Here is a 24993-nt window from a genome sequence, read left to right as displayed (position 1 = left end):
CGCGTAAAACATCTAAAATTCTTGGTTTGTTGTAAACAAAGCAAAATGAGAGTCATTTCAATAACCTATATTTATACTAGAAAAAATTGACTTATTCTAAGAGATATATGTGTGTGTGTGTGTGTGTGTGCTTACATTGTATTTTTTTCATCTTGGCTCTTGCTTGTCATTTTTATTGTAAGGAATAAAAAATATTGTCAATAGATAAAAATGCCAGCCAAATAACAGTCACATACAACCCAAATACCAGCCACATACATTCAAATACCAACAATATACCCCCAAATACCCGCCCACACACCCAAATCCAATCCTATACACATTTATTATTTTTTCGATTATACGATATTATATGAGTTCAAAATGATATTCAAGTCAATTAAACATGCATACAATTACATTACAAGCTCAAGCACAAGTACAACAGCACTAATTACACTTGAATACTCTTGATATATATACTAGACATATATACCTGTATTTTTTTTAATTACATAACATTATATGAGTTCAAAATGATATTTAAGTTCAAAATTTCACTAGAAGCACCAGTCACATTCGAATTTGATGATATACACCCAAAAATTGGCCATATACGCCCAAATATGAGTTCACCTGAAATACAGTACAAAGTTTATATGTATACAAATTCACTTCTAAACATGTAAACATACACAAAAACAGATGAAAAAGCACGTTAAACCATTCACTAAAAGTACGTAAAATAGTATAACTGACTTGAACAGTTTCACCAGAACCTTAATATCTACTTTAAACCAAAAACATATAATGAATATACTTAATAAAAGAGAAATACGACGATATAATGCTTCGTTTTTAAAATCAGAAAGAGAAATCTGAAAAACCTAAAAAATTAGTGAAACAGTACCTTGAATAATGTTTTTTCTTTCTTTTTGGAGTTTTTTGATGGAGATTTTGATGTTTGCTTGTTGATTTCGTCGACTGTTGGTGAGGAGTTTGAAAGTTTCTTCAGAGTTTTCGAATGTGCCTTGAATATCGACGGTTACGGTTTTGATTGAGAAAGAAGAAGAAGAGTCGTTCATAATGGCGAGTAGCGCATTTTGGAAATGGTTGAGTAAGGCGCGTGTTTAATACCGTTGAGTTTGGTGAGAGTAATTTTTGTTGAATTTAGCCGAACTTGTAAGACTTGTAAGCTAAAAAGGCTTGTATATATAATATAACTGAATTTTAAAATACAGAAAATGGGATTTCATTAATTAAGTGTTTTTATGTTTTAATAACTTTTAAACCTGTACTTCATTAATTGAGTGTTTTTATGATGAATGAATATCTATCTGCTGGCACAATATGACAGTACCTTTTTTAACAGGAAAGAATAAATCACAATATACATGTGTTAATAGGTTAGGCAAAAAAGATTAAAAAAACCTTATTTATAGATGTAAACCGGTTTCATAATGATAAAAAAAAGTTTAAACTGGTTTTTTTAGTGTCAAAATTGCTTTAAAAGTTAAAATTGATTTTATATATTTAAATTTGGTTTTTACTTTTAAGACCAATTTAAGATCGGTTTTTTTGGTGAATGAAATAAATTAAATAAAGAAAAACAAAACAAACAAAATAAAAAACTGCTTAAATAGGGGGACAGTTCCGTTTAAGACTACTCTTAAACTGCTCCCAAGATGAAAGAAGCTCCACATGCAAAAGTTGTAACTTCATCGCCATCTTTGTCATAGTATCTGCCACCGTGTTTGCATCTCTCATAATCAAACGAAAGTCAACATGCTAATTCCAATGCATGATATCTCTTATTTTGAGCACCAATAGATCACTAAACCCAAAACCATCTTGTGTAACAAGATTAAATACTTCTACACAATCCGTCTCACAAATAACATCTCGTTGACCCACATCCCAAGCTAAAAGATATCCTCTCCAAATAGCAAACAATTCTCCTTGAAGAATACTATTACTCTCAATCATTCCCAAATACCCCATTTGCCAGCTTTCAGTACAATCTCTAATAACACATGCAAAACCAATACTATCACTCGAACCAAAATAACTAGCATCACAATTAATCTTAAAAGTACCAATGGATGAGGGATTCCAAAAACCATTTAGAGTAGAGAGAAGAGACATACATTGTAATTCAAAAATATTTCTAAACTCATTTTTTGAAGTTAATGACAGACACTTTTTCCGGAAGAATTTAAGACCGGTTTATTACTTTAGTAAATAATTAATAACCATTTTGTTTTTTTAAAACTAGTTTGATTTACAACCGAATTTATAGTTAACTTAAATCAGATTTAGTTTTTTACTTTTTTTTATTAACCTCATCTATAGACGGTCCTTGGTGGTATGGTTAACCAGCGAGGCTTATTGCTTGCTTAAAGAAAACAAAGAAAAACAAAACCTAACGACTAACGTCGCATCTCTTGTTTGTTCTCCATTGTTGGACAGCCTCACCGTCTCCACTGCAGCTGCCAGCGCCTCTCGGCTCTGCTGTTCTGCGCTTCTGTTTCTCCTCTCTCTAGCCGCCGGTCTCCGTTTTCTCCTCCCTCAATTGAGTCCAAAGTCCTAGAGCTGACCCTAAACCCTTCAACTTAATTTTAGTCTACAGCCTTAAAATTACAATAACACATTTTATAAGGTGTGCTGTGCGGCTGTGCCATCGTCTTCGTCTTTGTCTGATTCGTCGAAGTTGCGGTGGTTGCTCCTCCTCCCTGACGTGGTGGACGACGCGGTGGCTCCTCCTCCTTCCTGACGCGGTGGCTCCTCCTGCTCCCTGACGCGATGGATGACGCAGTGGCTCCTCCTCCTTCCTGATGCGGTGGCTGCTCCTCCTCCCTAACGCAGTGGCTGCTCCTCCTCCCTGACGCGGTGGATGACGCAGTGTATGCTCCTCCTCCTTGTTCTCCTTCTTCCATTTTGCTTTTTGGTATCCACACTTTCCCTTCTTTCATTTTATCTCTCTGTTTGCTTGCTTATTGTTTCTAAATCCAATTTGTTAGTTTCAACTTCTTCTTGTTCTGTTTTTTTTTTATATATTTTTTTGTTCTGTTTTGCTTCTTGTGATCTCTTGTTGAATCTTGTTATCCTAATCCTAATTTTGTATAATGCAAGTAGTTAAGCTTTTACATCATAGTCATAGATGGCTCTGTCATGTTATAGTCCCTTTTTGGAGAGTAATAATCAGATTTTTGAAGAGTTAAGTCCAAATTCAGTATGCAATCTCTGTAATGTGAAAAAATGAACAATATGCTAATAACATTATAACAACCCCCAAGTATAGACAATCACAGACTTCAATTGAAAATATTATACCACCAGAGCAGTTATAATATACCACATTTATTATAGTGTATCCTATTTAGGACACATTAGTTTTGAAGTTGATAAATAAAGAATCTCCTATGTGTATATATTTCACAGAAGATTAATTATGCAGGGTGCCAAAACTTATTAAGTATTGTATTCATATGTATATAGATTTCACAGAGACATTCTATACTTTATTAAGTATTGTATTTGTGTTAGTTATTACTTGATTTGTTGAATTTTGGTTGATCAAGCTAAAATTCGAGCTAGGGTGCTAGTTGTATGTGGGTCTAGTTAATCTCCACCAAGTTTTAATAAGTTTTATATGTGTTGTTGAGATAGAGAGAAATGTAAAAAAAAAAAAAGGATTAGGTGGCCCGCGGGTTGGCCCTAGGGCTTTTGGTCCTGTGGGCTTTTTGAAAATTTGAGTATTTGACCCTATTAGTTGTAGGGCCTTTTGTTCTTTTGGCCCTATAAAGTAGGGCCAAGCATATTGACACCACTACTGCAAGGTACTGATCCTTCTGCCTCCCCCCCCCCCCCCCCCCCCCTCTTTTACTTTCATTACCTAATAGTGTCATTGATGCTATAGCTCCATAAGTGTTTTTGTTGCTGCTGCTGCTGCCATGCTATGGTGAAAATTCTCAATCTGTGTATTGGTGTTGAGTTTTAATAAGTTCTGTTTGGGTGAGGTTGACACATGACCTATTAGGAAGCCCTGGTTTGATTGTATGGTATGGATGAGTTCTGAGGTTTGTTACTATTGTCAACAGGAAAATGCTTCAGGTCCCTGAGCACCAAGTAGCTGGCCTGGCCATAATGTGAAAGACATTAAACTGGATAACTTATGCCTATGAAGGTCTTGTGCCTTTGAGTTTCTTGTTCTTGATTTCTCTTATTATAATGTCATCAATTTATTGAAGGTCTTGGTTTCGTGCTATCCAGGATTCAGATTATATGGAGATTTTCTTCTTTCCATGCACCTATGTATAAACCATTCTTGCACGAATGTTCTCAAGATTATAGCTCATTTGAAGTTGTGCTTCTTCATTGTTGAGGCTTGAGTAAAACAATACTAGAAGCAACAGAGCAGATAACTCTTATTATTAATTTAAGTTTGCATCAATGAATGAAGAGGTTGCACTCTCTCATTCATACCTCATCTATCAGTTTTCTTGCAGCACAAGCAGCCCATTCCCAAGCAATCAAGCTAGGAACCATATCTTGTCTCTACACTACTAATAACATCATAAGTGCTTATACAAAATGTAGAAAGTTAGATCTTGCCCACCAATTGTTCGACGAAATGTCCCACAGAGACATTGTCTCTTGGAATACCTTGATTTCCGGTTATGTGAACTTTGGTGATCTCGAGGCCTCATGGGGTGTCTTCACTTCCATGAGAAGGTGTGGACTTGCATTTGATGGCCACACATTTGGAAGCATGCTCAAAGGTGTTGCTTGTGATTGTGAGCTTGAGCTAGGGCGACAACTGCATTCTATTGTGATCAAGATGGGGTTTTCCGGGAATTTGTTCTCCGGTAGTGCCCTTCTTGACATGTATGCCAAGTGTGGGAGCATCAATGATGCACATGTTGTGTTCCAATGGATGCCAGAGCGAAACCATGTCTCGTGGAATGCATTGATTGCAGGTTATTCACAAGTTGGTGATCATGATATGTCATTTTGGGTGCTAAGGTGTATGGAACTTGAGGGTGTTGGGATTGATGATGGTACAATATCTCCTCTTTTGACATTGCTTGATGGTTTTGAGTTTTACAGTTTAGCTATGCAATTGCATGGTAAGATTGTAAAACATCGGCTGGAATCATTTAACACTGTTTGCAATGCCACTATCACGGCATACGCAGAGTGTGGTTCTTTACTAGATGCTAAGAAAGTATTTGATGCTGCTACTGTGTGTCGTGATCTGGTTACTTGGAATTCTATGATTGCTGCTTACATGAAGCATGAGAAAGAAGATCTTGCTTTCAAAGTTTTCACTGATATGCAAAATTTTGGTTTTGTGCCTGATGTTTATACCTACACCGAGATTGTCAGTGCTTGTTCTGCACAAAATATCAAAAGCCATGGAAAATGTTTACATGGCTTGGTAATAAAACGAGGCTTTGAAAAATCTGTTCCAGTTTCAAATGCTTTAATTACCATGTATATTAGGATAAATAGCAGGTGCATGGAAGATGCCACTAAAATATTCTTTTCCATGGACCTAAAAGATTGTTGCACATGGAACTCCATTTTGGCAGGGTACTCACAGGTTGGTTCGAGTGAAGATGTCTTGAGGTTATTTGTACAGATGAGATTTCTGGCTATACAGATTGACGACTATACTTTTTCTGCTGTTATCAGATCATGTTCAGATTTAGCTACTCTACAGTTAGGTCAACAAGTCCATGTCTTAGCTGTTAAAGTTGGTTTTGATACCAATAAATATGTTGCTAGTTCATTGATTTTCATGTATTCTAAATGTGGGGTCATAGAAGATGCTAGGAAATCCTTTGATGCTACCTCCAAAGACAATGCTATAGTCTGGAATTCAATCATATTCGGGCATGCACAGCATGGACAAGGCAGCGTTGCGCTTGATCTCTTTTACTTAATGAGAGAGAGAAAAGTGAAACCTGATCATATAACATTTGTTGCAGTTCTAACTGCATGTAGTCATAGTGCACTGGTAGAAGAAGGCCAGAGCTTTATAAAGTCAATGGAGTTTGATTTTGGTATTCCACCACAAATGGAGCACTATGCTTGTGCAGTGGATCTCTATGGCCGAGCCAGGCATCTAGAGAAGGCAAAATCTCTGGTTGAATCGATGCCCTTTGAACCCGATGCCATGGTTTTGAAGACTTTATTAGGTGCATGCAGAATTTGTGGGGATATCGAATTAGCTATTGATGTTGCAAAAATTTTACTAGAGCTGGAGCCTGAGGATCATTGTACTTATGTTCTGCTTTCTGACATATATGGGAGACTAAAGATGTGGGATGAAAAAGCTAGTATGACTAGGCTGATGAGAGAAAGGGGAGTGAAAAAGGTTCCTGGTTGGAGTTGGATAGAAGTAAAAAATAAAGTGCATGCTTTCAATTCTGAAGATCACTCCCACCCCCAGTGTGATGAGGTATACTTATTGCTACATCAATTAAAGGAGGAAACTAAGTTGTTCAATGATTTGGACAATCAAACTGTGTTAGTTCCATGTTTAACATCACAAATTCTATAACTATTTTGAGAGAAAATTTTCACTAATAATAACTAGCCATTCGCTTGTCCAAAAAATCCATATATATAACGATTTCTTATCACACCCCTAATAACTTTGGTAAATAGGTGAGTTTGCCAACACTTCCGATCTAATCTTGACTTTGGAGACCTTACCAAGTTCCTTTGCTTCTTGTATAATCGTAGCACATTGTAACAAATCTTTGAAGTGCAACAAGGTAGCTTCATGCGTCTAAACCTTTTTTTTTGGTTGTGGATACTTCAGGGTTAATGTAGTCTTGTATCCTGACTAAATTTTCATTTTGGTCATCCTTTGACTTTTTCCGGCGATGACTAGACAAATAGAGTGTTGAGATGGCACCTTTCTTGCCACGCTGGATGATGAGTAAACGATGTCGTTTACCCTTGACGTCCAAACAAGTCAGAAACGTCGTCCAAGTAGACAACACTGAAGCCTCAAAAGTCTGACTTGTTTAAAAGAGTTGTCTACTTAACGACGTTTCTGACTTGTTTGGGCGCCAAAAGTAAACAGCGTCGTTTACTCATCATCCAGCGTGGCAGGAGGGGTGCCATCTCAGCACTCCGTTTGTCTAGCCATCATCGAAAATCGTTTAAAAGAGTTGTCTACTTGACCAAGTTTCTGACTTGTTTGGGTGCCAAAAGTAAACAGCGTTGTTTACTTATCATTCAGCGTGGCAGGAGGGTGCCATCTCAGCACTTTATTTGTTTAGCCATCGTCGAAAAGAGTCGAAAGATCACATTGGTGTCCGAACTTAAATCTAGAAGACTAGTATAAATAATTTTAAATTTTGGAGACCAAAAATGAATAATCACGTTAGAAACTAAAATGGAGATTTAGTCCTTGTATGCTTGTGTATAACTTCAACAATAATTGTTTCCCAGTCAAACTAGTTCGGTGGTACAGATGGAAGATTTTGAAAGTTCAGTGGATCTCTCTAGGGAACGGATCCTCTCCAATGGAGGAAAAAATTGACACTGTCCAGTGGAAGATCCCAACCTTTAATAAAATCAACGGTCCTAATTATAACTATAATTATAATTTTATTTTATTTTTTTAGTATTCTCACGTTCCAGCTTCTTTCATTTTTATTATCTTTCCGCGCTTCTTTTCGCCATCTTCTCTGAAAAATTAAACTTTTGAACTTCTATTATATTCTTCTTTTCAAGTAGTTTATTTTTAATAATGTCTTGTGATGCTAATAGAAGGCCATTACAAACTCATTTTGAGGATAACGATTCTTCTCCTTTAACATTGAGGTTTTGTGCTTTTATTCTTATTCTCATTCTCTTTTATCTAATTCTCTTACTCAAGTCTTCTTTTCCAATCATGTGATAATACGTTTAGTTTGACATTAATTTTTTTTCAAGCTATAAGTTTTTTGATTGAAAATTAACAAATTGTGCTATATGAGTACTTTTGTTTTTTTAATGTTCATGTTCTTGTAATTGAATCTTTAAATTAGTTTTTCTGTTAACAATTAAAAAAACGTACTTTTTAAATATTTTTTCTTTTCATTCTTGTTTTTATTTTAGGATGTGCAACGATTCTTGAATGCCCAAAATATGGATGTAGAATTTGATTGGCTACCTAAATTGGGCAAAACTTTTAACACTGTCAATAGGCATGGCAATTTTGGATTGACTATGGTGGGAGGATGGGATTTGGTGTCCGCAAGCAATATTCTAACAAAAATGCAGATGGAAAAATTCTAAGTCTTAGGTTCGTCTGTGCCAAAGAAGGTGTTCGTAAATCAGACAAAAGAGATTCTTTGACGGTCATTCCTAGACTTGAAACAAGGACTAATTGTGGTGTAAAATTAGGAATCAGATATATTAAAGGCATTGAAAAATATGAGATTCATGATTTTTTCAATGAGCATAATCATCCTGTGCATCTTCCACATACAACTCACATATTAGCATGTCAACGGAAAATATCTCAGGTTCAAGTTCAAGAAATTGAAATGGCAGATGACTCAGGAATCACACAACGGGCTTCATTTGAATTGATGAGTAGACAAGTTGGTGGAAGAGAAAATATTGGTTATACCCGTTTAGACCAAAAAAATTATCTTCGTACCAAAAGAATGAAAAGCATGGCATACGGGGAGGCAGGCAGCTTGTTAGCATATTTTCAACAAGAATCTCTAGAAAATCCATCATTCAGTCATGCTATTCAATTAGATTTGGAAGAACAAATAACGAATATTTTTTGGGCTGATGCAAAAATGATCATGGATTATGAATATTTTGGTGATGTGGTTACTCTTGACACTACATATAGTACTAATAATGCTTGTAGGCCTTTGGCTATATTTGCAGGATTTAATCACTTTAGAGTGGTAGTGATATTTGGAGCTGCACTTCTTTATGACGAGAGTTTAGATTCATTTGAATGGCTGTTTAGAGAGTTTTTGAAGACACACAAAAAAAAAAGAAGCCTCGAACTATTTTCACAGATCAAGCTGCTGCAATGGCTAATGGTTTGGCTAAGGTAATGCCTGAAACATATCATGCTTTATGTTCTTGGCATTTGATGCAAAATGGCATAAAACATCTTGGTAATTTGATGAAGAATGGTTCTTATTTTCTGCGAGACTTTAAAGCATGTATGTATGAATATGTAGATGAAACTAATTTCAAAGAAGCATGGGATAAATTATTAGATGACTATGATCTTAAGGAAAATAAGTGGTTGATGAACTTGTATAAATTAAAGGAGAAGTGGGCAAGATGCTATATGAACAATGCATTTACTATTGGCATGCGGAGTACACAGCTTAGTGAAAGTTTGAATGCAGATCTCAAAAATTGTATGAAACCAAACCTAAACATCATTCAATTTTTCAATCACTTTGAAAGAGTTGTCAATGATAAGAGATACAATGAGCTACAAGGAAAATTTCAATCCAGACAGAAGTTACCCAGGTTGAAGATGGTAAGTTCACCACTATTGCAACAAGTTTCTGAAGTATATACCTTGCCATTGTTTGATCTTTTTCAAGAGGAGTATGACAAATATTCTGCAGCTTGCATAAGAGAAGTAAATGATAGAGGCTTTGTTTATGAATATGTGGTTGCATTGTGCAATGAGAATAAAGAGTTTAAAGTAACATTTGATCCTTCCTTGAGCTCAATTTCATGTAATTGTAGAAAGTTTGAGACTTTTAGCATTTTGTGTTGTCATGCAATCAAAGTTTTAGATGTTAAAGATATTAAATTACTGCCTGACCAGTATATTTTGAAGAGGTGGACAAGAGGAGCAATGAGGGGATTAGCAAAAGATATGCATGGAAGAATAGTTGAAGAAGATACTTGTCTTACTAGCACACAATGGTTTAAGCAAACTTGTCCTAAGTTAGTAAGAACAGTCACACAAGCCTCTGATTGTAAAGAAGCACGTGTCTTTGTGGAAAAAGCTGTGGAGGAGTTAAGTAAAAAGGTTGATGATATCTGCAAACTAAATTTGGGATTATAAATCAACGATACTGATTCTTCCCTCCCAATTCAATGTACAAACCTTCAACCCTTAGAAGTCAGAGGTTTGAAAAGAAGAAATGGCGTGAGAAATTTTAGAAGACATCCAAAAAGTTGGGTTGAAAAACAACCCAAAAATAAGAAGAGTCAAATTAGCAACACTTCACAACAACAACAACAACAAGACAAGGTAGAATTATAAATTACGTAGTAAAATAGAGTAGGTGATATGAGTACAATGTTGAGTACTTTAAATTTCTATGTTTTTTTATAAATTGTTATCTTTATCATGTTATACAGGTCATTAAGCTTAATGGTTCAATATCTCAATTAGATGAGCATGGTTTTAATAGGCTATTAATGCTAAGTTTTCTTAATTATTTGTAAAATGATATTTATATATTGTTTAACCTGATGAATTTTTTTTATTGGTGTTTAACATTACTATGATTTATAACTAATAGGAACCGTTGGATGTATTTCTTCAACCAAATAAATTTGTGAACCATCAAGAAAGTTTATAAAATTTAAGGTAATTTTTAGTTATAAAATATCTCAATAAATAATTACTTAGATTATTGTAAACAAATTAGCATAGTAATACTTTATTTACTTATTTCACTTAATAACGATTTTATATTATTTTTTTTTGTAGAATCTTGGATGCATACTAACAGAGCTTTTTGATGCCAAATATGCCAAATATGCTTGGATTACTATTGATTTTAGAAGATATTTGACTGAATTATTGAAATAGAGTTGTAATATATCTCACAAAAACAGAATAGTGTAAAAGAGAAGAAGAACCTATCATTTATAATTTGTTTTTTGGGATATATTTCTTAACATTTCATATTGTAATTTTACTATTTTGATTGATTTGCCTGATTGGATTTTCGCTAACTCATTTGTTCTGGCAATAATCTACAAAATTGACAATTATATGCAGAATTTGAAAATTACAGAACTCAGATCCTGTCATACCAATTAAAAGCAGTGGATATTTTGCATAACAAAATAATATAATCAAAATTCAATCATCACCACTAAATATGATTAAGGTCTAAATAATGAAAACAGGGTACTACTTGAATGACCAACATTACAGATAAGTAAAGTCCTCAAATTTTTTATAAATTAAATTCTTAAACCATAAGATGATTGTAAGAATAATAAAATTGTTTATCTTCTGCAAAACTTACAACACATATCATTCAGAACCTCATTGCTCTTTTTTACTAACTTACAATACATATCATTTAGAACTTCACTGCTCTCCTTTACTTATTTTAAAGTGACACCAAATGCCTAATTCAAAAAACAGAATATTAAAAATAATTTTGTTTGAAAAAAAAAAGACAACATTTTTAGAAGTAAACACAAATAAAAAAAAAATCAAACGAATTGAGTAAAATTGTGTAGAATAGCAAACACAAACTATTGCAATTCAAAGAAAAAGAAAACTATTTTTTTTTTATTTTGTCACCCACATCGGTAATAAGACCATTTATATCTCAAATGACCAACCACACAAATTCAAACCAATTATTATCAATAAGAATTATTAATTTAGGAATTTAGCGATTGACAGAGAGAAAGAAAAACGTGAAAAGGTATTCAAATCTTAAATTGTACTCGCAAAACTGTTGAAGCAGGAAAAAAAACGACGAATGTAGGTTCTTCTTCTTGTTGTGTTACTGCTGGGGAAGAGAATAGAACGAGTAGACTGTGGAAGTGAAGATAAGAAGAAGAGTTTATAAAATTTGAGAAGAGAGAGCTTTTTCTTGGTGCTATTACTGCGAGAAAAGAATAGACTCGTGAAAAGTGAAATTGAAGAGAAGAAGGGTTTGCAAAATTTGGGAAAGTAATAGTCATAATTATAGTTATAATTAGGGTATTATTAGTAGATCCTAATATCCTATTGTTCTTATCTTTGTCGGGGAGAAAGAGAGGTCTTCTATTTTACTATAATTTGTTTATGTTATTTTTGTTTAATTTATTGGATTTAGCTATCATGTGGGGATACACATTAAGATTATTATAAGTAAAAAATTTTAAATTTTTATTTTAATAAATATATTAAAAATTTAAATTTTATATATTTTCTATAAAATTTTTTTATTAAAATACATGTTAGTTAAATCTTAATTTGTTTTAGAAAAAAATGTATTTTTTAAAGAGAAAATTTGAAAAATCAATATACATAGCTCAATATATTTAAAAATAAAAATATTATTTATACATTAAAATTAGCTACTAAAATTAGTGTGTATAAATATATGTGTGATTTAATTTATTTTCAATATGTATTTATATTTTAACATATATTTACTGATTTTAGTAGCTAATTTTAATATATACATTATAGTTGATTTAAAAAAAATAATTAATTTAAAAACCAGTTAAATATAAATACAATATTATCTTTTCTTCAACTCTTCTCTTTGTCTTCCTCTTCTCTTTCTTCTTAATTTTCTCTCTTCTTCCTTTCTTTCTTTTTTCCTCCCATTCCATTCTCTTTTTTATAGTTTTCTCTTCTTCTATAACCTCTCTCTTCTTCCCTTTCTTCTCTCTTCTCTCTCTTCTTTCTTTCTGCCCTTGTTTCTGGGGATCTCCTTTCATAATCTTCCTTGTTGTTGGAGGAGTCGTTGTCGTCTTGTTCAGTCAAAATTAGTGTTGTCGCTATTACCAGTCACCCTTTCTCCTTTTTTGATCTGTTTTAGATGTTTATAGAGTTGAATGTTCTTTTTATTTTATATTTTGAATATTTTTTTGGGTAAATACTCTTTCCGGTTCCTGAACATTTTAAAGTGGGACATATCGCACTTTTATCATTCAAAAACTTCAAGCGGGTCCTCAACCAATGACATAAGTGAATGAATCGACCCCTGCGACCGGTTGCTAACAGGTTGCGTAGATGACGTGTCAGGTGGAGACTGAGTTGTCAACTCCAGGTGCCACGTGTAAGTAGAAGTTGTTGCAGGGACTCAAAACCCCCCTCCCTGCAACTGAAACGGCGTAGTTGCATTGGGTGGCTCCTCCCTTCCGTTTTGCCGGCTTCCTCCCTCTCTTTCGCGGCCTCTTCTCTGGCTCAACGGCCTCCTTCACCACAGAAGCTTCCAAATCCGAATGATCCATATCTCCGCCTCCGCTACCACCGGACTTCACATTGGAAGCCGGCAAGATCACGCTGGAAGTAAAAGACAGTATTCCATCCTCAATGCTGCTCCGCGAAGTAGGGGATCTCCACTTCTTGTTCTCATCGGAGACAAACTGCGACTGAGACTGAACAGAGAACAAATTGTTTTTACCGTTATTACTGTTTACACCATAAGAACCTTTCTTATTCTCTCCGAAACTCAGAATCTCACCAGATTCCGGCTTCAACGAGCTCGAGAAATTCAATTCCTTCAGCACAAATCCCTGATTCTGTTGCGGATTCTTCGGAGCTTCGGTTACCACGCTGGAGGAGCCAGGATTGGATGCAACCGGCACCGTTTTGTTGTTGGCAACCATCGTAGTCGCAACCGTATTAACAGAATCTCGAATTTCGATCCCACCAGCCGAAGAAGAAGGGTCGTTGAGCCACAACGAAGAAGGATCGTTCTCTCCTTGATCTGCAGAACTCAAGGGCCGGGATCCAGAATCTTCTTCGCCTTTGTAGTAACCGTTGCACCAACCTAAGAGTGTGAGGCCGTTGGAGTAGTCATAGTAGCACTACCAGAAGATTGCGTAGGTCCAGCTCTCTCTTGCGCCTTCGATTAGGGCTTGGAGTCGGTGCTGAAGGGTTTCCTGGTTGAACGGCGGCGGAGGAGGTGGTTGTTGTTGCTGTGGTGGTGGTGCTGCGGAGGTGGAGGTGGAGGCGGCGGATTGTGGCGGATGGAGCCAGAGAGAGGAGAGGTCGGAGGAGCTCATGAAGGCTTCCATGACGGAGGAGTTTTCATCGTTCCAGAGATTCATCGTTTCAGAGAGAGAGAGATTGGGTCGGGGAGTAGGTTGCATTTGAGTTAACCCAATGCAATGACGCCGTTTCAGTTGCAGGGAAGGGGATTTTGAGTCCCTGCAACAACTTCTACTTATACGTGGCACCTGGAGTTGACAACTCAGCCTCCACCTGACACGTCATCCAGGCAACCTGTTAGCAACCGGTCACAGGGATCGATTCGTTCACTTATGTCGTTGGTTGAGGACCCGCTTGAGGTTTCTGAATGATAAAGGTGCGATATGTCCCACTTTAAAATGTTCAGGGACCAGAAAGGGTATTTACCCTATTTTTTTCTGATTTTTAGATAAATGATAAATGATAAATGAATTTGACATGTTTTTATTTCAATTTCTAATTTTTTTTTAGATTTGATTTTTGTAAAATGTGATTTTGAATGTTTATTTGGATATTATTATGAGTTAAAAAATGCATTTTAAAAATATTAATAGATATTAACCGAAAAATAATTGGTTTTTTAGTTGGCCTCAATTGAATTTTTATAAAAAAAATATTTGGAGTAGGATAAAAACAAATTGTATTCAATTAGATAGAAAAAATATTATATAGTTAGGGTGTGTTTGGCAATTTTTTTTCTTTCTAAACGCAGAAACGATTCTGCCTTTGAACCCACGTTGAGAAGAAGCTAAAATATGTAGCTTCTGCGTTTCACGTTCATGGTTGCTTATTACCTTTAGAAAATTAGGTGATATTTGTTTTTTACCAACCTTACCCTTCGTTTTCTTCTATAAAAAGGATACCAATAACTATAAGCTTCACATTAGTTTTCTATAGTTCTTCCTACTTTTTCATAGTTCTTCCTTCCATTTTTTTTTTCATCAAAATCGTTCAGATTTGTTTCAATCATTAGTAAGTTGAATATTTTAATTTTTTTTATTTTTAGTACTCATCTTCATATTTTAATTTTTAGTGTTACGATTTCTGATGTTATATTTTTAGTATTACGATTTACTATATTGTATTTATGTTATGTGTGAAATTTTTTTATTTTTTATTTATTTTATTCATATGAATTTTATTTAGTTTTTATTGTATTTTTTTATTCATATGATATATGTTGTTAGTTTTATAAAATTTTTATTATTTTTTATTTGTATGATTTTTTTTCTATTATTTGATGTACTCTATCTTTGTTTTATATTATTTTTTTATTTTTTTTATTTTGACTATGTAAAATTTGTAATTGTAATTATTATATACTATGTTTATTATCAAAATTTTGTATAATATAAACTATGATCCTATAAAAAAGGACAAAATAAATAAAAAATTAATTATAAGTAACAATGGGACCACAAATAATGAAAATTTATAGTCCAAAATAATACTAAATTAAAGAGTACGAGTAATATTAGAAAAATTATAGAATATTTTTTTGTTTAACATTATAAAATTTATAGTACTGAGTTTCATATTTTTTATTGTATTTATTTATTTATATAATAAATATTTTTTATATTATTTTTGTTAGGTTCTGTTTTTGCATGTATATAAAAAAATAATTTAAATGGATGTCTCTTTTACTAATTTTTCATCTAAAAGTGATTTTAAGTAGTATAATCCAAACAATATTTATTTTGCTATAATCAATTTTGATACAAATATTGTCAAACATAAATCACGTTAATCCAAATTTATTTTTCACTAAAATCAATTTTGTAAAATCAATTTTATGCAAACTCAAGTTTGCAAACTGAAATTCAAACACACACTTAATATACTTTTTCAAAAAAAAAAAAAATATTCAGCATGTAAATTATATTTTAATTTTATTTGAAACACATTAAATTAATGATCATGATAAATATTATGAGCCTAAAATATTAGAAAAGGGAAGCATGAAGAGAAAAGTTGTTAATTCTTTTTAAGATGATTAATAGTGTTAGAATATATTAGGATCAATTAGCATTTATTAGAATTATTTAGCATATTTGGATATTTATTATAGATTATTATATTTTTATTATTTCAATTCTCTTAACACCTATAAATACCCTTATATATTATTATATTATTTTTACACAACTTGAATACACACAAATATTTTTTTACTGTTCTATTTTATCTTTTTAATATGGTATTAGAGCTATGGTATCTTCCTTAAAGGAAATAGGTTGTTTTTCTTCCGGTGAAATTACCGTACTTTTCACACTTTTTCTTCATGTCATTTTTTCTTCTCTTTTGTCACTACTTTGATGCTTTCTCATCTCATCGATTAGTTCATTCTCTCTGTCTTGTCTTTTCGAGTTTAATGAGTCAAACACTACTATCATCTACTGCTGACCTATTCTCATAAGAAAACCAAATGCTTTTCGTCGTCTTCCGACAGTTCGTCATTCTCCGGCAGTTTTTCATCTCTCCACAGTTCGCCACTTATTTGGAAGTTTTTTGGCAGTTCGTCATCTTTTCGACAATTTGCCACCTTTTCAGCAGTTTTTTGATACTTTGCCACTTTTTTGACAGTTCACCATCTTTTTAGTATTTTTTTGGCAGTTCATCACTCTTCAGCACTTCCTTCCGACAGTTTCGCCTATGCTTCCTTCCAGCATCTTCATCTGCATTCAATTATAGTAGTTCTATCTGTGCCGGTTCCATCAGTTTTTGCAATTTCTCTTATTTTGTTATTTTAAATAAGTTCCAAACTCAAGTTGCCACTTGAGTTTAAGGGAGATGTTATAATATATTAGGATCATTCAATAGAATTGTTTAACATATCTGAATATTTATTATAGCCTATAGGTTATTATATTTTTATTATTTCGATTTTTTTAGCAATTATAAATACCCTTATATATTATATCATTCTTACACAATTTGAATACACACAAATATATTTTTTATTGCTTTCTTTTACCTTTCTAACAAACAAGTCCCAACTTTTATCTCCTTTTTTTATATTTCTTGATCTGCTCCACTCTTTTGCCCTCAAAGTTGTATTATTGGGGGTGATTATTTTTATTGATAAGTGACGGGCCCAAAGTCCAAAGAAAAAGAAATCTATTGCACTACAATTCTGTTGAACTTCACCTTGCTTGCATCAACAAAAAGGTGATGAAACAAACATGGAGGTGACTATTCCCAAAATTTAATTCCTAATTCATGTTCTTGTCCGATCTTAGTAAGAGTATCATCAGCATAAAAATTTACCTCTGTAGATGTGTCTAATTTCAACACCTTCCATCTTCACCAAAAGCTCTTTGATGGAACGAATGAGGGAGGAGCTACCATGTATTTCTGGTGACATCTTCTAAGTCAGTGTTACAGCGCACCTTGAGTCCCATTCCACCACCAACTTTCTAATCCCTAGCTCAGATTCTAGTTTAACCCCAACATAAACGTCCCATATCTCAGCTATGGTAATACTACAAACTCTAATGTTCATCGAGAAGTCGGCAATAGTGCGACCCGTCCAATCTCTAATGATACCTCCACAAGCGCCTTTACTTTCAAGTTGGGTAACCGACCCATCCACATTTAGTTTGGTCCGACTCCAAATTGGCGCCTCCCAACCAATAAGCTCCTCTTTGGTAAGGCTTAGTAAATTATTGCTTTTTTCCGTAATTTTTATTATGCCATTGTAATTCTTTGTCAATCTTCTTATCATTTGAAGAAGCTGATTATTTGATAGAGTCTCGTTCCTGAAGATGAGGTCATTCCTGCACTTTCAGGTTATGTTGTAAGCTGTGACAAAAATTATGGGTGAAGAAATTTCATAGTGCTTTCGAGAGACTAAGGAAAGATTAGTATTGAGCCAATCTTAAAAAGATTGAGAGAAAAAAATATCCTGTGCGTCTTTATTTACTATGCTAATCCATACCGTACAAATGTAGAGACAATCACGTAAAACATGAAACAAAGTCTCCTTCTCTCTGCCGCATCTTGGACAATCATCATTTTCTTTGAAGTTTCTTAGCTTCCTCTTAATGTTGGTTAACAAAGCTTCATGTGTGAGGTAATTTGATTTTCTAAAGTAATTTGTGTAAGCTGTTGTTATCTTCTTTTATTGAAGGTGATTAATAATAATATTAAAAATGTGAAGAATAACTAGCGAATATTTGGATTAAAGTTTGCACATAAAAATTTGTATCCAATTGATTTTGTAAATTTTATTTTAGTTAAAATTAAGTTAATATTAATCTGATTTATGTTTAGTAATTTACATAGTTATCTTTATAATATTATAGAGATTAATATCTAAAAGTCAACTTAATATTAATCTTATAATGTGATTAGTTTCTCCAAACGGGCGGATCTTACTTATGGAAATGGGGTCATGGCTCCCTCTAAAATATTTAAAAACTATTAGTTGTATATATGGTAGATCAAAAATCTTTATAATTACTTTGGTTAACATACTAGAATTAGATTTTTTTTATGAATTTGTAGGTTTTATTTTTTTTTTAATAATTTTTATAATTATTTTTTAAATTTTATCTTGTAGTATGTAATAACTTGATGACTTGACTAATAAGAGTTATGTTTATAAATATTTTTTAAAAATAAATATTTTTATTAAATATATGAAAATTAAGTTTTAATATTGTTCATATTCTGACTCAAACATGAAGTCAGGCTCAATAAAGATAAAAGGTTCAATCCTGGAAGGTGGCCTCTCATCTCTTATTCGGCCTCTTTAAAGAGGTCAGACACTGACTAAGGAGTCCAGCTCCCCTTATCCAACAGGTCATTGCTTCTAGAGGCAGTACCTAAATCTCTATCTCCTCCAAAAGATAGATCCCAACAATCTCTCAAGATAAAAGATAAGATAAGATGGAACTACCGTCATAAAAGAAGCTATTAAACTCTACTATATATACATTGGCACTTCCAAGTATAAGACACGTTCTAATCTACTAAAAGCCTGCCTAAAACCCTTGCTAATTTAAGTATCAAAGTCTCTTGCAAGTACCACCCCCGACTTCCTCACGAGAAACTCGGACAGATGACACCTCGACAATATCAAATCGGATGCTGCCATACAAAGAGATTTGGATACGCAGATTGATTTGTCTAACAAAATAAAAATTTAAAAATTAATTTGACAAATAATATTTATTTAGAATTAACATGTCTAACTAACACTTTTTAAAAATGATTTAAAGTATCACTCATTTATCACATAAAAAGATTAAAAATATTCTTAACAAAACTTTATTTAATTTTGTTAAAAATCTTTGGTCATTCCAAGAAATTTTCTCAAGCTTCACCACTATCTCCAGTATTATATAAAAAGCTATACGATAGAGGATGTTAGTTCATATAGTCTAAAATCTAATATTGTAAGTTCTATTTGGAGAACAAACTTTATATATTTTATTAAAATTCTAACGAGTTCATAAAACAATTTGTCATATATTATATGGTCGTACGAGAAATTAATATGTCTTGACTCTTGACATAATTTGGTAAGTAACATATAAATAATTCTAGTTAGTCCATTGAATATTTTGCCACATATATTATCATATATGAAAGTAATATCATAAAATAATTCAAATGAGCAAAATATCATACTCATTTAGAATATTTAATTAAAAAATGAAATTTGAAGGCTGAAAAACACCGAGAATTATTTTGTGTATATTCATAAATTAATAAAAATAAAAATAGATGAATTTTATTTATTTTTTATTTACCATATTATTTGAGTATATATATTCTACACTAAAAATGTTATAAAGTCCAAGTAAGTTCATATAGATAGATGGGAAGTACTTCAGATCAATATTTGAAAAAAAAAATGACGATCAAGCATGTGATATTTATCAAGATATGTAAGAATAGTTGTATATAATGTAATTAACCTTTACTAATGCATTTTTATTAAAATTAGACTAAATAATTCTATGAAAAAAAGTTTGGTTACCACATATAATTGTGTGTTTATATATGTCGCTTTACATGCTTTTTTTTCTAAAATAATTAGTCACCAGAATAATTAAACATTTCAAAGCAAAATAATAATTAATCAACATACGATAGCAAAATAATCAAAATATAATGTTCGATATTCAGTATTCTAACAGGAACTTTAGTGTTTTCTTTCTACAAATATTTTATACCTTAACACTCCAATAATTATATTATAAATCTTTAAATTTCTAATTTTTTGAAAATTTATTTGTTTAAAAAAAATTATATTTGTGCATTTAATTTTGATTTAAAATATCATTATATTATTTTTATGTTAAAATCTAGCCCCTCAAAATTCTTTCAAGCTCCTGGTTCGAGCCCCATTTGTCAAGAAGATTAGAAGAAGATATGCTAAACTTCCACATTTACTCGTCTCAAGTCAATATGTCAACTATGAAAATTTCCACTAATACAACAATGGAAGCTGGATTTTAAACAAAAAATTGATAATGATATGTCTGAATTTTCAGAGTTTATTTTCAAATCCATAGATTATCAATTCACATTTAGTGATGTACTTTTCATTCAAGAATCTAAGTTAACGATGGAAATAGTACTATATATATCCCATATGAGATCAAATACTTAGCAGTTAGAACAATATGCAACCTTCTAGCTACCTTGTTTTCTCTCCTTCAAACATGTCATCACATTTGTTATGTCTTTTCTTTCTTCTCTTCACTTCAAACACTGTTGCGTCTGCCTTAGTAAATGAGAGTGACCATCTTGCACTGATCAAATTCAAAGAATCAATATCTAGTGACCCTTTTGGAGTGTTATCCACTTGGAACAGCTCAGCCCACTTTTGCAACTGGCACGGAGTCAAATGTGGCAGAAAACATCAAAGAGTCACGGAGCTGACTTTAGATTCATATAATTTGCAAGGGTCCATATCACCGTATGTTGGCAACCTTTCCTTTCTTAGAGTCTTGAGCCTTCAGCTCAATAACTTCCATGGTCATGTTCCACAAACAATAGGCCGTTTGTTTCGATTGCGGGCACTTGTTTTTAAAAGTAACAATTTAGTTGGGGAGTTTCCCATTGGCGTGACTAACTGTTCTAAATTGCAGGCATTGAAATTATCCTACAATCATTTTAGTGGCCAAATACCAGTGGAGATCGGGTCTCTTGAGAATCTTAAAAGTTTGTCTCTTGTTTATAACACTTTTTCAGGACCAATTCCATTACCAATGGGAAACCTGTCTTCTCTTGTTGTTCTTTATTTGGCTTATAATCATTTGGAGGGAAATATACCAGACGAAATAGGTCATTTGAAGAACTTGGTTAATATTACACTGGGAATTAATAATATGTCTGGTAAGATTCCACACTCACTCTACAATTTGTCATCACTTGCTATGTTAGCACTTGCATACAATCAGTTTGAGGGTTCTCTTCCAAGCAACATGTTCTCCAACCTCCCGAATCTCAACAAGATTGAACTGGGTAGGAACCAATTTTCAGGTCCTATACCAACGTCCATCACAACTGCATTTGGTCTTCAAGTTGTTGACTTTTCTTACAACAATTTTGTTGGACAAGTTCCAAATCTAGGAGGCCTTCAAAATCTTTCAGTTCTATCTTTAGGTGTAAATGATCTTGGAGGGGATTCATTTATTAATGAGTGGGAGTTCATAAAGTCTTTGACAAACTGTAGTAAGCTGCAAGAGTTTAGTTTCGAGTACAATAAGTTTGTAGGCCATTTGCCAAATTTCATAGGAAATTTGTCCACCCAGCTCACCATGCTAGCATTTGATGGAAATCTGATTTCTGGGGAAGTTCCTACAGAGCTAGGCAATCTTGTTAACTTAATTGTCTTGGGAATGCAGAACAACCATCTTACAGAGTTCATTCCAACTTCTATTGGTAACTTTCAAAAGTTGCAACACTTGTTGATGTACAATAACAAATTTTCAGGAGAAATACCAGCTATCATAGGTAACCTAAGCCAATTGTCTAAGCTAGATTTGTCACATAATATGTTAAATGGAAGCATTCCTTCAGCCATTGGAAATTGCAAGAGATTAGAGTATCTAGATTTTTCATATAACAACCTTAGTGGAATCATACCATCACAAGTATTTGAAATTCCATCTTTGTCAATCTTGTTGAACATTTCACACAACTCATTAAGTGGTAGTTTACCGAGTGAAATAGGCCTGCTTAAAAGTATTGGTACACTAGATGTCTCTGAGAATCATCTGTCCAATAAGATTCCGGAAGCAATCGGAGAATGTGAGAGTTCGGAGTACCTTTATTTGCAGGGGAATTCCTTTCATGGAATCATACCACCTTCTCTGGCTTCTCTAAAAGGTCTTCGACACTTAGACCTATCGCGGAATCAGTTGTCCGGAACAATTCCACAAGAATTGCAGAACATTTCTGTTTTGGTATACTTCAATGCTTCTTTTAACATGTTAGAGGGTGAGTGAGGTACCAATGAACGGCGTGTTCCAAAACGCAACTCAAGTTTCATTGAGTGGCAATGGCAAGCTTTGTGGAGGGATCTCAAGCTTAAGGCTTCCACCGTGTCCTTCAAAAGCTACAAAAAAGAGAAAACATCATGGGTTCAAGATTTGGATGATAGTTATCATAACATCTTCAGTTGTGTTTCTTCTTTTGCTTTCATCAATTCTTGCACTCGTTTCTAGAAGAAGAAGACAAAGAAAAGCATCTGTTGATTCAACAAATGAGAAAGTGCCCAGAGTATCATATCAGAACCTATATAATGCAACAAATGGGTTCTCAACAGAGAACTTAATAGGATCCGGTGGTTATGGCTCTGTGTATAAAGCAATACTTGATTCTGCAGAAGAAGTTGTTGCTGTAAAGGTTCTAAACCTTCAAGTGAAAGGAGCTCACAAAAGTTTCACGGCTGAATGCAATGCTTTAAGAAATATCAGGCACAGAAATCTAGTGAAGATTGTAACATGTTGCTCTAGTGTGGATTACAAGGGAAATGATTTTAAGGCTCTGGTTTACGAGTACATGTCGAATGGAAGCTTAGACAAATGGTTGCATGCCAATAGAGAAAGTTCGAACCAACTAAGAATGTTAAACCTGCAGAAGAGATTAGAAGTTATTATGGGCGTTGCTTCCGCAATGCATTATCTTCACTATGAATGTGAGCAGCCAGTAATTCATTGTGATTTGAAGCCGAGCAATGTCCTTCTTGGAGATAACATGGATGCTCAAGTGAGTGATTTCGGTTTAGCAACACTTATCTCAGCAGTTGATGGCAACTCTCAGAACCAAACCAGCACTAGTGGAATCAAAGGAACTATAGGTTATGCTCCTCCAGGTAATTTATTTAAGGAAAAAGTACAATTAATCCCCAGTACATTAGTTTATATGCACCATACATCCTAACTCATTTTCTTCACTAAATATTCATTTATTTTCATCCTCTGTATCTTTTTGTTTTATTCCCTTAAATGCATTGCAGAATATGGAACAAGTTCTCAAGTGTCGATAGAAGGTGATATATATAGCTTTGGCATTCTTGTTTTGGAGATGCTAACCGGGAAAAGACCAACAGAGGAAATGTTCAAAGATGGGTGTAGCCTCCACAACTATGTCCGTGATGCATGTCCAGATAATATCTTGGAGATTGTTGATGCAACTCTGCTGTCATTGATAGGTGAAGAAATTCAAACACCAACAGCTGCAGAAGAAAATAATCATATTGAGAATGCAGGACCTTTGCGGAGTAATGTTGAGAAGTGCTTATTCTCATTGTTCAAGATTGGTCTTGCTTGTTCAGTGGACTCACCAAGAGAAAGGATGAATATGATGGAAGCCAACAGAGAACTCAACATTATAAAAAATAATTTTCATGCTTGAGTGTTCAATGTTAATTATGAATTACTTACTTATGTGACACAATCTGCTGGTTAACAGTTCAGGCAGTTTGTTGAAACTATCCTGAACAATTTAGTATTTCAATATTGTTTTTAATGTTTCAGTCAAACACAATCCTGCGAGTATTGTATGTCATGAATAATTCTTGATTTGTTCAACAAGTCATGCTAGTTTTTTATGCGAGCAAATATGAAAGAGTGCAATTATGAAACAATTTTTGTCTTAATTTTTTCGTAACTATGTTATGTATACATCAAAATCAGTCACCAATATAAAATAAATATTTAGAATATAAATACACATTAAAAATACATTAAACTACATATATTTATATACAAATACATTAGTAGTAATTTTAGTGTACGAATAATATATATATGTGCTAAACTTGACTTAAAACTAAACATGCATATATACATTATATATCATCCCCTGCGCTATGAAGTTTGGAGTCAGAAAATACATTATATATGAATACACCTGCAGTAAATTTCCAATTTAGAATGATTCCCATGTTTCAGATTTTGCACCGGCAATCATAAGCATTCAGTCAATCATAAAATGCTTCTTGTGCAACTGCATTTAAATTATTTCACATTTAATTTTTCTTTTTGAAAAAAAGTTGTTGTTCCGTAATAATAGCGTTAAATAATATCAAATTTTCTTTCGTTTCTAAAAAAATCTAGGAAATTGACTTTATATGTAACCTGTTAAATTTAAAGACATAATAAATCGATTGATAATGATTAAACATTATTATTAGGTTAAAAATTTAATTAAATATATAATTAGTTTGTTAATTGTGCAAAAATTAATAGAAAGTAAAATAGGTCTAATAATAAAGAGTAATTATCCAAATCAGTCTCTGAGAATTTTAAAAACGAACATTTTAATCTCCAAGAAAAATTAATACACAGATTAATCCTCTAAGATTTGTTCCGGCGGACAAATTAGTCCTCATTCCAGTTTCCGGCGTGACTCATCAAGAGAGACTGCTGAGTTGGCACGTTCAGCATCCAACGTGGCCAATAATGTGCACAGGTGTCCGTCACGGACAAATTGGTCCCCATCGTAAAAAGCAAAGTGACGTCGTTTTAGGGTTGGAGAAACGTAATGTTGCAAGAGGATAGTGAAAGTCACGTTTCTTCTCCTCGCTTTCAACCCTTTTCACT

The 24993-nt window shown here is 33.3% G+C and overlaps 2 protein-coding genes and 1 pseudogene across 4 annotated transcripts; all 3 read left to right on the top strand.

Annotated features, from left to right (window-relative positions):
* Nucleotides 1-2368: 2368 nt before the first annotated feature.
* LOC130973099 (putative pentatricopeptide repeat-containing protein At3g25970) lies at nt 2369-6625 on the top strand. Of its 3 annotated transcripts, none has more exons than XM_057897509.1 (3): nt 2369-2882; nt 4080-4165; nt 4252-6625. In XM_057897509.1, exon 3 carries the CDS (start codon nt 4436-4438, stop codon nt 6545-6547), a length of 2112 nt encoding a protein of 703 aa, XP_057753492.1. In that variant the 5' UTR covers nt 2369-2882; nt 4080-4165; nt 4252-4435; the 3' UTR covers nt 6548-6625. The 3 variants fall into 3 exon arrangements, with proteins under 3 accessions (XP_057753492.1, XP_057753490.1, XP_057753493.1); XM_057897507.1 differs by having other exon boundaries at nt 2369-2926; XM_057897510.1 differs by having other exon boundaries at nt 4080-6625.
* Nucleotides 6626-8222: 1597 nt separating this feature from the next.
* On the top strand, nt 8223-10045 carry LOC130975424 (protein FAR1-RELATED SEQUENCE 5-like). Its single transcript, XM_057900224.1, has 2 exons — nt 8223-8946; nt 9195-10045. Exons 1-2 carry the CDS (start codon nt 8223-8225, stop codon nt 10043-10045), a joined length of 1575 nt encoding a protein of 524 aa, XP_057756207.1.
* A 10544-nt stretch (nt 10046-20589) lies between these two features.
* Nucleotides 20590-24000, top strand: LOC130976747 (probable LRR receptor-like serine/threonine-protein kinase At3g47570; annotated as a pseudogene).
* Nucleotides 24001-24993: the final 993 nt, after the last annotated feature.

Source organism: Arachis stenosperma, chromosome 4 (assembly GCF_014773155.1).
Source record: "Arachis stenosperma cultivar V10309 chromosome 4, arast.V10309.gnm1.PFL2, whole genome shotgun sequence".
NCBI lineage: Eukaryota > Viridiplantae > Streptophyta > Magnoliopsida > Fabales > Fabaceae > Arachis > Arachis stenosperma.
This window is presented reverse-complemented; position numbering and strand designations above follow the sequence as displayed.

What these genes read in the sequence shown, in the direction of transcription:
- LOC130973099 (XM_057897509.1), top strand. Translation starts at nt 4,436, where the DNA reads ATGAAGAGGTTGCACTCTCTCATTCATACCTCATCTATCAGTTTTCTT.
- LOC130975424 (XM_057900224.1), top strand. Translation starts at nt 8,223, where the DNA reads ATGGGATTTGGTGTCCGCAAGCAATATTCTAACAAAAATGCAGATGGA. An exon ending in TGCACTTCTTTATGACGAGA is followed by an intron (nt 8,947 to 9,194) that starts GTTTAGATTCAT and finishes ATGAATATGTAG; the next exon opens with ATGAAACTAATTTCAAAGAA.